This window comes from Macrosteles quadrilineatus, unplaced genomic scaffold (assembly GCF_028750875.1).
Source record: "Macrosteles quadrilineatus isolate MER2022 unplaced genomic scaffold, UCM_ALF_1.0 Scaffold_2__2_contigs__length_208266976, whole genome shotgun sequence".
Lineage (NCBI taxonomy): Eukaryota > Metazoa > Arthropoda > Insecta > Hemiptera > Cicadellidae > Macrosteles > Macrosteles quadrilineatus.
In genome coordinates this window covers 104718200-104731454 of record NW_026542595.1, presented here as the reverse complement: position 1 = coordinate 104731454, position 13255 = coordinate 104718200, and the positions used below count along the sequence as shown (strand labels likewise).

The 13255-nt window shown below is 34.6% G+C and overlaps 1 protein-coding gene across 2 annotated transcripts in view; it reads left to right on the top strand.

The window, feature by feature from the left end:
* The window catches only part of LOC128986015 (protein mesh), a 34604-nt gene extending 21766 nt beyond the window's left edge, over positions 1–12838 (top strand). The window contains exons 16-22 of one of the 2 annotated variants that reach the window (XM_054406089.1): positions 60–196; positions 1264–1420; positions 2051–2210; positions 3103–3254; positions 4535–4717; positions 9634–9781; positions 11920–12838. In XM_054406089.1, coding sequence (XP_054262064.1) covers positions 60–196; positions 1264–1420; positions 2051–2210; positions 3103–3254; positions 4535–4717; positions 9634–9781; positions 11920–12004 — 1022 coding nt within the window. In that variant the 3' untranslated portion in view covers positions 12005–12838. Of the gene's footprint in view, positions 1–59; positions 197–1263; positions 1421–2050; positions 2211–3102; positions 3255–4534; positions 4718–5360; positions 6835–9633; positions 9782–11919 lie in introns of those variants that run through there. The other variant, XM_054406088.1, reaches the window with a different exon arrangement.
* The last annotated feature ends 417 nt before the right edge of the window (positions 12839–13255 follow it).

Here is a 13255-nt window from a genome sequence, read left to right as displayed (position 1 = left end):
TAACACTGTGTTCAGGCAATGATTCAACTGCATCAGCAAAGTGTTATTCTTTTTTCCAGGAGTGACTGTTTACCAGCCGTCCTACATCCTCAACCAGTCGCAGATTGTGATCATGTTTCAGTCAGGAGCTGGAGTGGAGATCATAGAAAACAAAGGCTACATGGCAGCCAGAGTCTACCTTCCCTGGACGTTCATTGTAAGATTGTTCATAGATAATAGTTTTTGTTTATCCTTTAAGTACCAAAGGCTGTTATATTGGCCATCATAAGTAACATATCAAAACATTCTCTTACAAATATTATTGAGAGGTTCACCCTTCATCCAGGTCAAAGTCTGTTGTGCAACTCTTAAGAAGTTCACATGTCTGTTGAAAAACTTTGTGGAAAAGGCACACCTAAGATAGTGGGCAGTAAATATGTGTGTGTACTTTCGACTTATGGTTATTGAGATTGAAATTTTTGAAACTGCATTCTTAATACTGTTTCTTGGAAACTTTTTGATACCTCCAATAGATGATTGTGGAGGTTACTTATATACTAATGTCCAAAGTTTTATAGGGTTCACTCAAAAGGAGTGCCATGGAATTATTGGATAAGTAAGAAACATAATATGTCTTGTGAAAAATATATCTTGTTCATACTTTACCACGATTAGTTTTACATCGAAGTAATCATGAAACTAATGATTTTCATGCCATAATCTATTACTTTTTTAATACGCAAGCAGGTTTTTTGTGACAATTACTCCTCCGAAACTACTGGAACGATTGAAAAGTTTTTGGTGTCATTGGAAAGAGCGTAACGTGAAGTTGTGCAGGAAACTTTCTTTTTAGGAAAAAAATTAGAGATTGAGGCCTGAGGGCCCTTTAAAGTTTCGTATTTCTCAATAAGATTAACATGGGAAACGAACATTGTTGTGAAACTCCAGCTGTTGTCAGAAATGCTGTTCTGCTATTTAATTTGTATACAAGGAGAATTGTTTCTTGGTGCCACGTGGTCAATGAATTATACTTTTGCATATATTTTAAATGCTATAAACTATATAAAATGATAGTACTGTAATACATTATGATATCTTAATTAAAATATTCAATAAGCAGGATTGAGCCTTTGCCTATATGTTTCCTGGTAAGTGTGTTGTACCTGTTCCTTATAGTAGCCTATATTATAGTATCTTAAAGTGAAACCAAATTATTCTTTTCTGCATTCTCACCCCGTAGCGAAGCACGGGCAGAGTAACTAGTACAATATACATTTCTCACAGGGTCAAACGTCGGGTCTGTTTGGAGTGTGGGATTTTAATCCAGCAGATGACTTGACAGACTCCCAGAATATCTCATACCCTGTCACCTGGGGTCCTGGGTTCAGCAACAAACAACCAGCAACGTCCTTCCAGGGAGTCTACCAGTTCGCCAACTCCTGTAAGTTATTTAATAATTATCATTTTATTAAAGAAGGACATCATGATACAGTTAACTATTAACAGTCCAGTATTCAAGGAACCAGGAGCATGTCTGATTATCTTACTTACTGCAATGGCCATTTGTACCCCAGTGGGTACTTTGCCTCAACAACACATCACCTCCATCTCTCTCTGTCCTCAGCATCTTCTTGAATTCCCAAGTGTCTCATATCTTGTTGAAACAATCTAGTTCTTGGTTTTCTCCTGGATCTTCTTCCTTCCACCTTTCCGTTTCAGGTTTGATTCTTTTCTTTTAGTATATGTCTGATTATCTTATAACTCTTAATAGTTAGGTAGCTTAATAGTGCTCAGATATTTAAAAGATTCTCTGTTCAATCCTAAGAAAAATCAAAATCCATATATTGGTTTGAAACTGAACCCAGCTCTCCTTGATCATTGGGCTTTTAATAAATGATCCTGACAAAAGAACCAGCTAATCTAGTCAGTAACAATGCTGTAATGACACTCATTTAACACTTATTGTTCACCCATATTCACCTTAGTACACACTATAGTATAGTGGTGTCTTTAATAATTTTAATCAATAATTCAACAAAAACTAAATTTTTTGGTTTATACTTTTTTACAGGGAGACTAGAAGACAAGGAGAAGCAGAGTGTAGGAGGATCTTTGTTTGTCCACGAGTACACGAGGTCCGCCAGCTACTACTCTGATCCAGCCTTCTTACCAGACATGTCCTCAGTGTTGACTAACATGTACAGCACCAGTGTACAGACCTATGACCCAAGGTAAAGAACAGCAGTCTTTATACTTACAGTTATCTTTATAAAGCTTAATTGTTTAGAATGTTTTAAATGACATGAAAAGTCTCTAGCAGAGCCGGAACTGCCATGTAGGTGTTTGGAAGTTTTTGCCTGTGAGCCAGTCTATTAAATGTTTTGACTTCCTTTCCCCTTTATCTGAGCGATTTACTACTTTTCACCTGGAATATCCGATGTAGAAAATTATACTTATAAGAATATTTTGCTAATAGAACCCCTTGATGGTCATCAATGACCCATTTGAAAGGTCCTTGCCAAAACGATCTGTCTGGAAGATGCTTGTCAAAATCTTCCTTCTCAAAGTTCTTTTCCAAAATAATCTATCTGGGAAGTCCTTTTCAAAATGATGAATCTGGAATGTCTTTGCCATAATAATCCATCCGGAAGGTCATTGCCAAAACGATCTATCCGGATGGTCCTTGCCAAAACAATTTATTTGAAAGGTCCTTGACAAAACAATCCTTTCGGAAGGTCCTTGTCAAAACAATCCATGTGGAAGTTCCTACCAAATCCAATTGCGCAAAACAAACTAAGACATGCCCTCCTTAAGAGATACAGTAGCGTTCATAAGTAAAGACTTATTCTTGAGAGCTCATAGATGCTAGAAGCTTTTAAGTGGATGATGAATGGCTTATGCATGTAGACTTTCAATTACTGTAACTCCGTGTTCATTGGCAACCACAAATATTGTTTGTTTATCTAATCTGGTCAAAACTTAGAAACCCTTCTGTTCAGCTGTGCAAAATGTCTAGAAATATCTAGTATGGCCATTCTCAAAAAATCACTCTTTAAATTTAAATTAATTTACATTTCTTCTGATTACAAACTACAGAACTGATTAATGTATCATTTCTCTTAGGGCTGCAGATGCTGCGCAGGCTAAGGCTTTATGTGGAGACTCCTTCCAATGTCAGTACGATTATTTCATGTCTTTGAACAAAGAACTCGCCTCTACCAGTCTTCTCTATCAAGGCAACTTCCTGTCTATTAGAAGAAACGTCAAGCAAAGAGGTATTGTTTTGAAAAAATAATGCTTTAACTCTTTTTCAGAAACAATTCTTTTGTTTTTTCTGTTCTTAAAAGTATGGGATTGAACATTTTATTTTATACAGCAGAGTATACAACAGTTATCACAATATGTGTTGCAGAGCTGAAGTCGTTTTTTCTATCCCTTGAGCGGGTGTAGGCACATGCACCAGGCTGTAATCCTCTTACACGGTCGGTTGACCTGTCAGTTCTAGGTTGGTGTCGAACGCTTCCGCATCATACCGTGCATCGTCGCGATCAGAACGAGTCGTTTGTAGGTTAAATTTAAATTTAATTTAACTGTCATAACCTAACCAAACTAACCAAACTTGCTGATAATAAAAAATTGAATAAAGATTTACAAAAAAAAAAAAAAATTGTTCTGTTCATAAAATAAAATTACAAATGCCAACAATTCAATTTTTTCAGTTTTAATTATAAAATTAAACTATCATAACCTAACCAAACCAACCAAACTTGCTGATAATGAAAAAATCTAATAACGGTTTACTAATCAAAAAATAGTTCTGATCATAAAATTATAAATTCTAACAAAAGATGTACAGTTATGAAGTAATCGCATTCCAAGCGAAATCTTCGACAAAAAGTTTACGCCTCCGGTGGGATTCAGAAGTCTTGATTCCCCACCCCTCCTCCGGTGACCACCACCCTCAGGCCATAAATCAGGGGATTAACCAAAACAAAGATCTGGGCCGCTGTCCGTCTCCCAAAATGCAGCCAATAATCATAAAGAATTCTTTTTGGAGAAAAAAACCCGATGAATTAAAAATTGTTATTAAAATTTATGTGTGTTAATTATTGTGCCACAATATTGAACATTTCACTATAGTTTTTTTAACATTGTTTGGGCTGATTTAACTGAAAAAATATGTCAGTAATTTGAACTACAATTTGTTACCGTTTTGTCAGAATAATACTGGTTTTTCTCTTATTTTTACTACTTCCGTCTAATTAGTCTTAACTTGCAATTAGATCCACTAGATACAATCGTTGGCTTGGTTTATATTATGTTTAGCAAGGTTTTGTAAATTTTTCAAGGTTTAAGGTTTTAATCAAACTAAACGGCAAATTCCTTAACACTTTTTCTTGTGGGTGAAAATGTTTCAAGAAGTAAACTAAAATGAAGCAATGTAGATATCAAAGGAAAAGAATTTGGTAAAATTGTTTTATTTTAAACAATGTTTATGTAGCTTCCCTGTAATTCAGCTGCAGTTGATGGATCTTTACATTAATTGGTTTTTCAGTAATAACATGTGGTATCCTGGAAACACCAAGGTTTGGCAGAAAGAGTAACTTCTTCTTCACTCCTGGCACCAAAGTCACCTTTGAATGTAACCAGGATTTTGTCCTCGTTGGAGACCAGAGAAGAACTTGCACAGCACAGGGACAATGGGATGTACCAATCTACGGGTACACTGAGTGCTTACGTAAGTTAAATGTTTGGTTTTCAAAGTATTTTTTTCTATTATTAACTCTTTTAGGGCCTGTGGGTTTGGAGAGATCCAAAGAAAGAATAAGAAATTACGATTCTATCTTCAAGTACAGTGAATATTTAAGAAATTTATATAGTATTGAAACCCATCATGATTAAGTATCATGAAATACTTTGATACTAAAGTAGACAATGTCATCTGTTTGGAGGCTTTAGCAATTTTTTTACTGTAAAAGAACATAGGTAAATGAGCATCACATTGCACTATTGAAATTCTATTATTTTCATTTAGGTTTTTATACAGTGATGGTCAGTGCATGATTTGTAAAAAATGAGGTGCCGGAACTGTAACCTATTAAATGTGATTATTACCTATTTATGCCAACATTTTTATCTTGCCGAAAGAGAGGTACCGGAACACCGTTCCGCCGCGTTCCCCGGAAAATCAAACACTGGAGATGGTTGGTGTGTGCTAAAAGAATTTTGATATTGTGCAATACATTGAGTTATAGTTTGTTGTATGATTGTTTGGTTTGGAAAAGGTATTTTACAGCAGAATTTGTTTCCAATTCATTAAAGTCAATCCTGTACATCATTTCTGCCATAAATAGTTTACATTTTATGTATTTCCTATTCAGGTATGGTGGAGTATGACATCCAGACTATTCTAAATACTGCCGCCATAATCCTTCTGATATTCTTGCCATTGCTGATTATACTTTGCTGTGTCGTGAACGTGATTGTGCGTAAAATCCGAGGGGAAGGTTCCTCAGCGTCGTGGAATTACCTCAACTCCCTCGAGAAACCTCGACGATCCTCAGTTTCAAAAGCAGAAACGACCCCTCTCAAGTCAGCAGCCAATTTAGTTGATGCAGACAGCGGGTTGGGCGTGACTCCTAAACGGACAGAAGCGACTTTGGAAAGGTCTGCTCCTTCCGCCCCACCCGCTAACAGAAGGGAAGACCCTGATATCGCTTACGATGGGGTTTATTACACTAACGAACCACTTCCTGGAAAGCCAAATGTTGATTTTGAGGATAAAATTTGGGACTTTGATGATGAAGATGTGTTTAAGAGTAAATCGAATAGTTCTCTCTCATCACCTTTGAGTGGCCGACTAGATCAACCGAGACCTACTCCTAATGAACCCTCACAGTATGCTTCCATCTTGAAACCCTCTGGACCTGTGTCTAACCCTTGTCCAAATCCTCCGCAGTCTTCTACTGAAGAAGATACTCCTCCTGAGCTTCCAAAGTCTCTTCCACCTTCTACTCTTCCTATTGCTAGAAGTACAACCTTCTCCAAGCCACCTCCTTTGCCAAAAACCTCCCCTCCAAGATCACCTACTAAGGGTCTTCCCCCTCCTCTTATCCCTTCTCCTCGTAACTCCCCTTTACCCAGCGCCTCTACACCCTCGCCTGTCTCTAGTAACGCCAGTGCCACTTCCAATGGTGTGAGAGTCAACAAAATGAGTAGAGCTACTGCTATTTAGGGTAAACAGTTTTTTTTACTGAATAGAAATTAATGTTTTGCATTTGTTAACTTTCTAACATTTTTGGTGACTTTTATAGTTCTTTCCCTACAAAATCTTTGGTTAGTAACAATAAGCAATGTTTTTGTCAAGCATTGTAATTTTTTTGGATTTATATTGTAAAATTACTTTCAATTTTAACTTATACTGAACAATCTCAATAGATAACAGAGATAAGATAAAACTTGTTGACAATTCTATCTACTGCCTGACATTATTGGGTCAATGATCCCTTTTTTATATGTAGTTTTTTACAAAAAGTTTACATTAGGAATAGGCATAGTGATTTTTTTAGATATAGATATTACTGTGTTGAATTTTTATAGTATAAGCGATTGTTAAGAGTATATGTCTTTGTAGTACAAATCTATTTTGCATTTGTAAAGACTGAGGGATAATTTTCTATTCCACAAAATCGTTGGCTTTCCAGGAACTTTAAACTTGTGGTTATTCCTAAAATCTCCCTTAGTTTTTTTTTATTATTTTACAAACCAACACATCCATGTGGAATGGAAAATTTTCCCAAAGTCTCTTAATGGATTGAATTTTTCTTTATATAATAAAGTTTTTCATTCCACCAATGGATGTGTTCTATTTAATATTCCTTTTATCCTGGCAGCTGACTTGAAATTACCAATTACGAGGCACGTTTTTTAAGTAAGTACCGTTTTTAAATTGCTCCGTTCCAGCGCTGCAAATGGCGTTTTGGAAACTTTTGCTGTGTATGTGCATCAATTGGCAAGCCGTAGCCGGAAATTCAACAACAATCGGCCGTGTTTACATCCAGTTTCGAGCATTAAAAATAGTGCCGCCAATTGAGACTGCCGCCGACTGTGAAGTGCGCGCTGTAATTAGATTGTTAAGTGTGAAAGCCATTGAAATGTATTGCCAAATTAGTGAGGTGTATGGTGAGAACATTCTGAGTGGTGGAAGAATGGTTCATGATGAGCGACGCATTGGGTATTGGGGACAGTGACGCCGCCCAGTGCGTTGCTCATGATGGACGTTGATGGAGCCGTCTTTAGATGCCCATACCCACTTGTGTACCATTCCGGCACTCATAATGTTCTGGCCATACACCTCACTAATCTGTCGATAAATTTTGATGGCTTTCACACCTTTAACACTTAAAAATCTAATTACAGCGCGCACTTCACAGTCGGCGGCAGTCTCAATTGGTGGCACCATTTTGAATGCTCGAAACCGGATGTAAACACGGCCAATTGTTGTGGAATTTCCGGCTAGGGCTTGCCAATAGATGTACATATACAGCGAAAGTGTCCAAAATGCCAATCGCGGCGCTGGAATGGAGCAATTTAAAAACGGTACTTACTTATAAAACATGCCTCATATATAACTTTCAGAGTGAAACACAACAATTAATGGACACTTTAAAAACTATTTCAGATTAAAGGCACTTTTTTTTTACACTTATTCAAAAATACCATACTAGAACTGTCTATACTTTCTGAAAGAAACTGTTAATGCACCTAATCAAACATTAATTAATTTTCCATCATACTACAGGAAAAGAGCTGATTACAAATGCAGAGAAGTGCTGAAGTAGTTTTTTTATCCCTAGGATAAATATTGAAAACTTAAAATATGCTAATGACACAGAAAGAACACAAAAATAAAATAAAAAGTCAGGTATCTGCACAAGTGTTTAATTGAGAAAATTGAGAAAGAAATATAATTTATCAAACTCAAATATATTTTTTACGGGTTGAAAATATAACATTTCACTTTAACCCACTATAGCAACGTTAAATCCCTTAAAACAAAGAAGCCTACACTAGAAAGTGGGGGCTCAAAAGTCTTTTGACTTGACTGTGGTGTGAAAATGGTTTTACTTTACTCTCCTATTATATTTTACTGGTCGTTAGTTATTACTATCCATCAGCAAAGTAGTATGAGAAAGGTATCCAGAATTTGTATCGTTCCCTTGAACAACTAAAAGACAAAAAATCTAAAGAAAGTAACCGTTTTTGATGGCACCTGGTCATCAACAAAAATTATAATTTCACAAGATCTTAATTTAGAACAAAAAATGAGCAGATTTTCTAATACAGATTCATTTACTTTTGCTTTCTCCAATTAAAAATCCATCTTCCCAATACACACACTAGTCCTTCATTCCAATTTATTTTAAAATTTAAACATATTTTTTTGGCAATTTTTTACCTGAATTTGAAAATTTGGAAAAAAAGTATTTTTTACATTTTGTTACTTTTTAATTTTTATTCTAAAACTTGCAACAGACTAATAAATGGAATAGGATTCCTCTTTAACATTATGAAACATTTAATAGTATTGAAATGTACAAAACAAATTTTAAGAAAATAGTACATCTACTGTACTGTACTTAATGACACTATAAGATGGAAATAAATTGACAAATTCCTTTTACCTCATCTTGAAGATACCACAAACTGAAATGAAACTTTTTCACAATATTACCGTCAGAGGTTATTGATTACAGGTGAAGAGAAACTTCTTTACAATATCACCGTCAGAGGTTATTGATTACAGGTGAAGAGAAACTTCTTCACAATATTACCGTCAGAGGTTATTGATTACAGGTGAAGAGATACTTCTTCACAATATTACCGTCAAAGGTTATTGATTACAGGTGAAGAGACACTTCTTCACAATATTACCATCAGAGGTTATTGATTACAGGTGAAGAGACACTTCTTCACAATATTACCATCAGAGGTTATTGATTACAGGTGAAGAGACATTTCTTCACAATATTACCGTCAGGGGTTATTGATTACAGGTGAAGAGACATTTCTTCACAATATTACCGTCAGGGGTTATTGATTACAGGTGAAGAGACACTTCTTCACAATATTACCGTCAAAGGTTATTGATTACAGGTGAAGAGACACTTCTTCTCAATATCACCTTCAGAGGTGTTGATTAAGGTGAATAGATACTTCTTCACAATATTACCGTCAGAGGTTATTGATTACAGGTGAAGAGACACTTCTTCACAATATTACCGTCAGAGGTTATTGATTACAGGTGAAGAGACACTTCTTCACAATATTACCGTCAGAGGTTATTGATTACAGGTGAAGAGACATTTCTTCACAATATTACCGTCAGGGGTTATTGATTACAGGTGAAGAGACACTTCTTCACAATATTACCGTCAGAGGTTATTGATTACAGGTGAAGAGATATTTCTTCACAATATTACCGTCAGGGGTTATTGATTACAGGTGAAGAGACACTTCTTCACAATATTACCGTCAGAGGTTATTGATTACAGGTGAAGAGACACTTCTTCACAATATTACCGTCAGAGGTTATTGATTACAGGTGAAGAGACACTTCTTCACAATATTACCGTCAGGGGTTATTGATTACAGGTGAAGAGGAGTATTCCATGAGATCTCTGTTCTTTACTTGGATCTTCATCATTGTTGTCATGGGAGGTTTATGTCTGGCTTTGGTCTGCATCGGACATCGCTATGCTTTGTGGAGACGCAAACAGAATATCGTCATCGCTCAGCCAAGGTTTGTGTTGTGTTTACTTCCATAAGTTTGATTCCTTAGCTGATCATTAACTTAAAATTGTTTTGTAAATTTAATTTTGACATATCAATAACTGTATAAACTACTATAGTCTGTTCAACAAATTTAGGCAGTTTAAGGGGAAGGTTTATTGGATTTCCCCACCACTTTTTTAGCTTAATTTATACTAGGGGAAACCCGTCAAAATCGACGGTTACTCTTGAGGTTTTAAGTAAATTTAGCTATCTGCGATGATAGAGTAAAAATCTTAGTTAAATTAAGAAAGGATAAGCATAATAATGAATATGAGATTGTGTAAGTACCTTCAAAAACGTGGTTGGCTTTAGGTTGCCCAAAAGGTTTTTTAGGAGTCTTATAATTGTTTCTTGTTCATAAGTTTTGTTCATGTTAAAGCCACTTTTACTATATGGGAAAAGGATTACAAATAATTGGCCTGTCATCTTACGGAAAGAGTCTATATTACTAATAACTGGTTACATCTGCTTTAGGAAAATCATTCAGACCGTATTTGGATTGCATAAGTGAATCACCATCTTTGGTCATAAAATACAGAATTTCATCAGCATATTAAATCAGTTTTTTGTATTTGGTAAAAATATCTGATTCTCCAGAAGGCATAAACATTCTTACTTTGATCCAAGCAATTTGGTTCCTTCTCCTGCCACATTGACCAATGTATTAATCATCCTGTACTTATTTGCTAATTGATTAACTTCTGGCGTAGTTTTGCCTTGGCCGTATCAATCACATAAAGTTGTGCATTTTAAGGATGGGATGGGATGGGACCATAATTGTAGTGAATTTGACTACAAATCTTGAACATTTGCTGAAACACATCCATAACCTAGTCCGGCTTGGTTGGCAACAAATTATACCAATGAGATGAGATGTGATGGCACTGTTGTATTTTCAAATGTTTTGAATGTAGTGAGGTTTATAAGCATTGTTCGACCTAGCTAGATATGTACATCAAAGTAAAAACCCTTCCCCCCTTTTTTAATACATGAACTGCCATTAATTCACCTACTGCACCAAACCATAGATTAAACCTACTCCGTGCTTAATCTATTCCAAAACTGGAACACAGGTCCCATCCTCAATGTGCATTAAAGCATAGATTTTTGAACAAAAAATTTAAAACATATCATGAATTCATCATTTTGTTCAAACTATAAAAAGCTTGCAATGCAGTGAAGAATCAAGTCTAAAATCATAAATAATAATGTAAACATTTAATTTTGACAGTTTCAGTAAATGTTCATAACACTTGACTTTTGAAATACAATTTTAAAATTAACAGCTGGTTCATTAAAAGTAGTGTAAAATTATACACATGGTCATATTATAAACAAATCTGCTGAGGGGACTTTAAAGGCCTCTAGGGCAGACCCCCAAGGGAATTTACCTCGTTTATCTTTTGATGGCTCATCTACAGACCATGACCTTTCTTTAGAGACCCCTACCAAGTTTCTACGCCCAGCCGTTCTCTCAAATTAGCTGTGACAAAAACCAGTTTTTCCTCCATAAGAATAACATGGGATGGAAATTTAAAGGCCACTGGGGCAGAGCCCCAAGGGAATTTACCACGTTTCTCTTTTGATGGCTCATCTACAGACCAAGACCTTTCGTTAGAGACCCCCACCGAGTTTCTACGCCCAGCCGTTCTCTCAAATTAGCTGTCACAAAGAAAAACAGTTTCAAATTAATATATAGATATCAGTTAATCAGCTGTTGGCTGTTGTTTCAAAGTTAGGGTGAGGTGGATGGCATGTAATTGCTACCCCTCAAACCACCTAAATCTTTAGAACAGAGTATAATAATTTACTTTATAATCTTTTATATTTTTTTGTTAACTGCTTGTACAGGTTTTTAATTAATTAAAGAAATATGTTCTTGCAATTTTTGAGATCTAGGTAAAAATTCAGATGTACAATCAATGACATTTGAACCCATAGATTTAGTATTAGTTAATAACACAGAGTACAAAAATTATAAGAAAAATTATTTAATAAAAAAAAATATCAGTATTATGATTTTCATAAGAGAGAATATTGCTGGTAAATACCACTTTAGTAAAAAATTAAATAATTCTAAATTTCTAAACCTGTTTTGTGTTTTAGAGCAAGCAGGCCCACAGAACTCAGAAGAAATAACGACAGAGAGGAAATGCGCGAATTGACTTCACCTGACACAGAAATAAGCTAACCAAAGTAATTCTTCAAATTGAGAATACAACAAGTAAAAGACACTCAAGTCTAATCAATAGATGTTATAAAGCATAAGAAGAATTTCAATAAGTAAAATTTATGAAAATTAATTTTAATCAGGTCATAAATTAAGAGATTTAGCATTCGTATTGCTAGATAAAAAGTAAAATAAGTGCCGTAAAAAACAATTTTAAGCGGAATTTACAAGTTATCGGCTATTACTGGATTGTTAATTGTAGTAAGTTGTTTTTACTAGACATTTTAAGAATTTATGTTAAATTATTTTAAGTATTTTGTAGACTCTCTTAACATATTGTTTTAGTTTAGTACAGCATTTTAGTTTAGACTCATCTGTAAATAAACATTGTTTTAAGTTATCGTACTTTTAATATTGTTCTAGATTAAGAAAATTTTATGCCATGTTAAAAAACTGTTTATAACCTTCTTCACAATTTCTTTCTTTGAGATTATTAGTTATGTTCGTTTTAAGATGAAGTGCTTGGTTTTTATACTGGAAAAATGCCTTTTAGAATTCCGTATTTTTTGTGTAATGCACTTTGGTCTGGAGTGATTAGATGTCAGTCATCTAAAAATGTCTTTGGCTTAGTAGAAAAGTTAGTTTATCAAGTTTGATGACTCATGACTATACGTACTCTTTGCTGTCTACACAATTTGTAATTAAAATGTATTTATATGTGACAAACTATTTTTGCATTTGACTGTAAACCATATCCTGTTTGTGTAAAATACTAATTAAAAGTGGTGAATTAGCTATGCTGTGTATGTAATAAATGTTAGTACAAAAGATTATAAAAATTGTATTCCTAGAGAATTCTCTATTTACCTTGGAATTTTTATATTCCCAAAATATAACACATGAACATTGAACAAAGATCATTCAAACTTCTTAAAAAAATTAGATAATCAATCCATTATTTGTAAATTTGTGTAGTGAAATATTACATTCCCTTCCATTACCAAATATATATCGTTAATCACTTCTTTAAAACAATTTCATTTAAAAAATTCTAGCTATCAAATTATCTTAAGAACAGTAAATGTATGTAGGCCTAACTAACATACATTCAAACAAAACATACAAATTCTTTTGAATAAGCTCTTACTTCTAGAGAGCTTATTTGTACCTTATAGATTTGTAAAAATCGATAAAAAAGTAAACAATCAGCTGTTGTGGTTTAATCAGCTGTTATGGATAATCAGCTGTTGTGGAAAGCATGGAAACACAGAT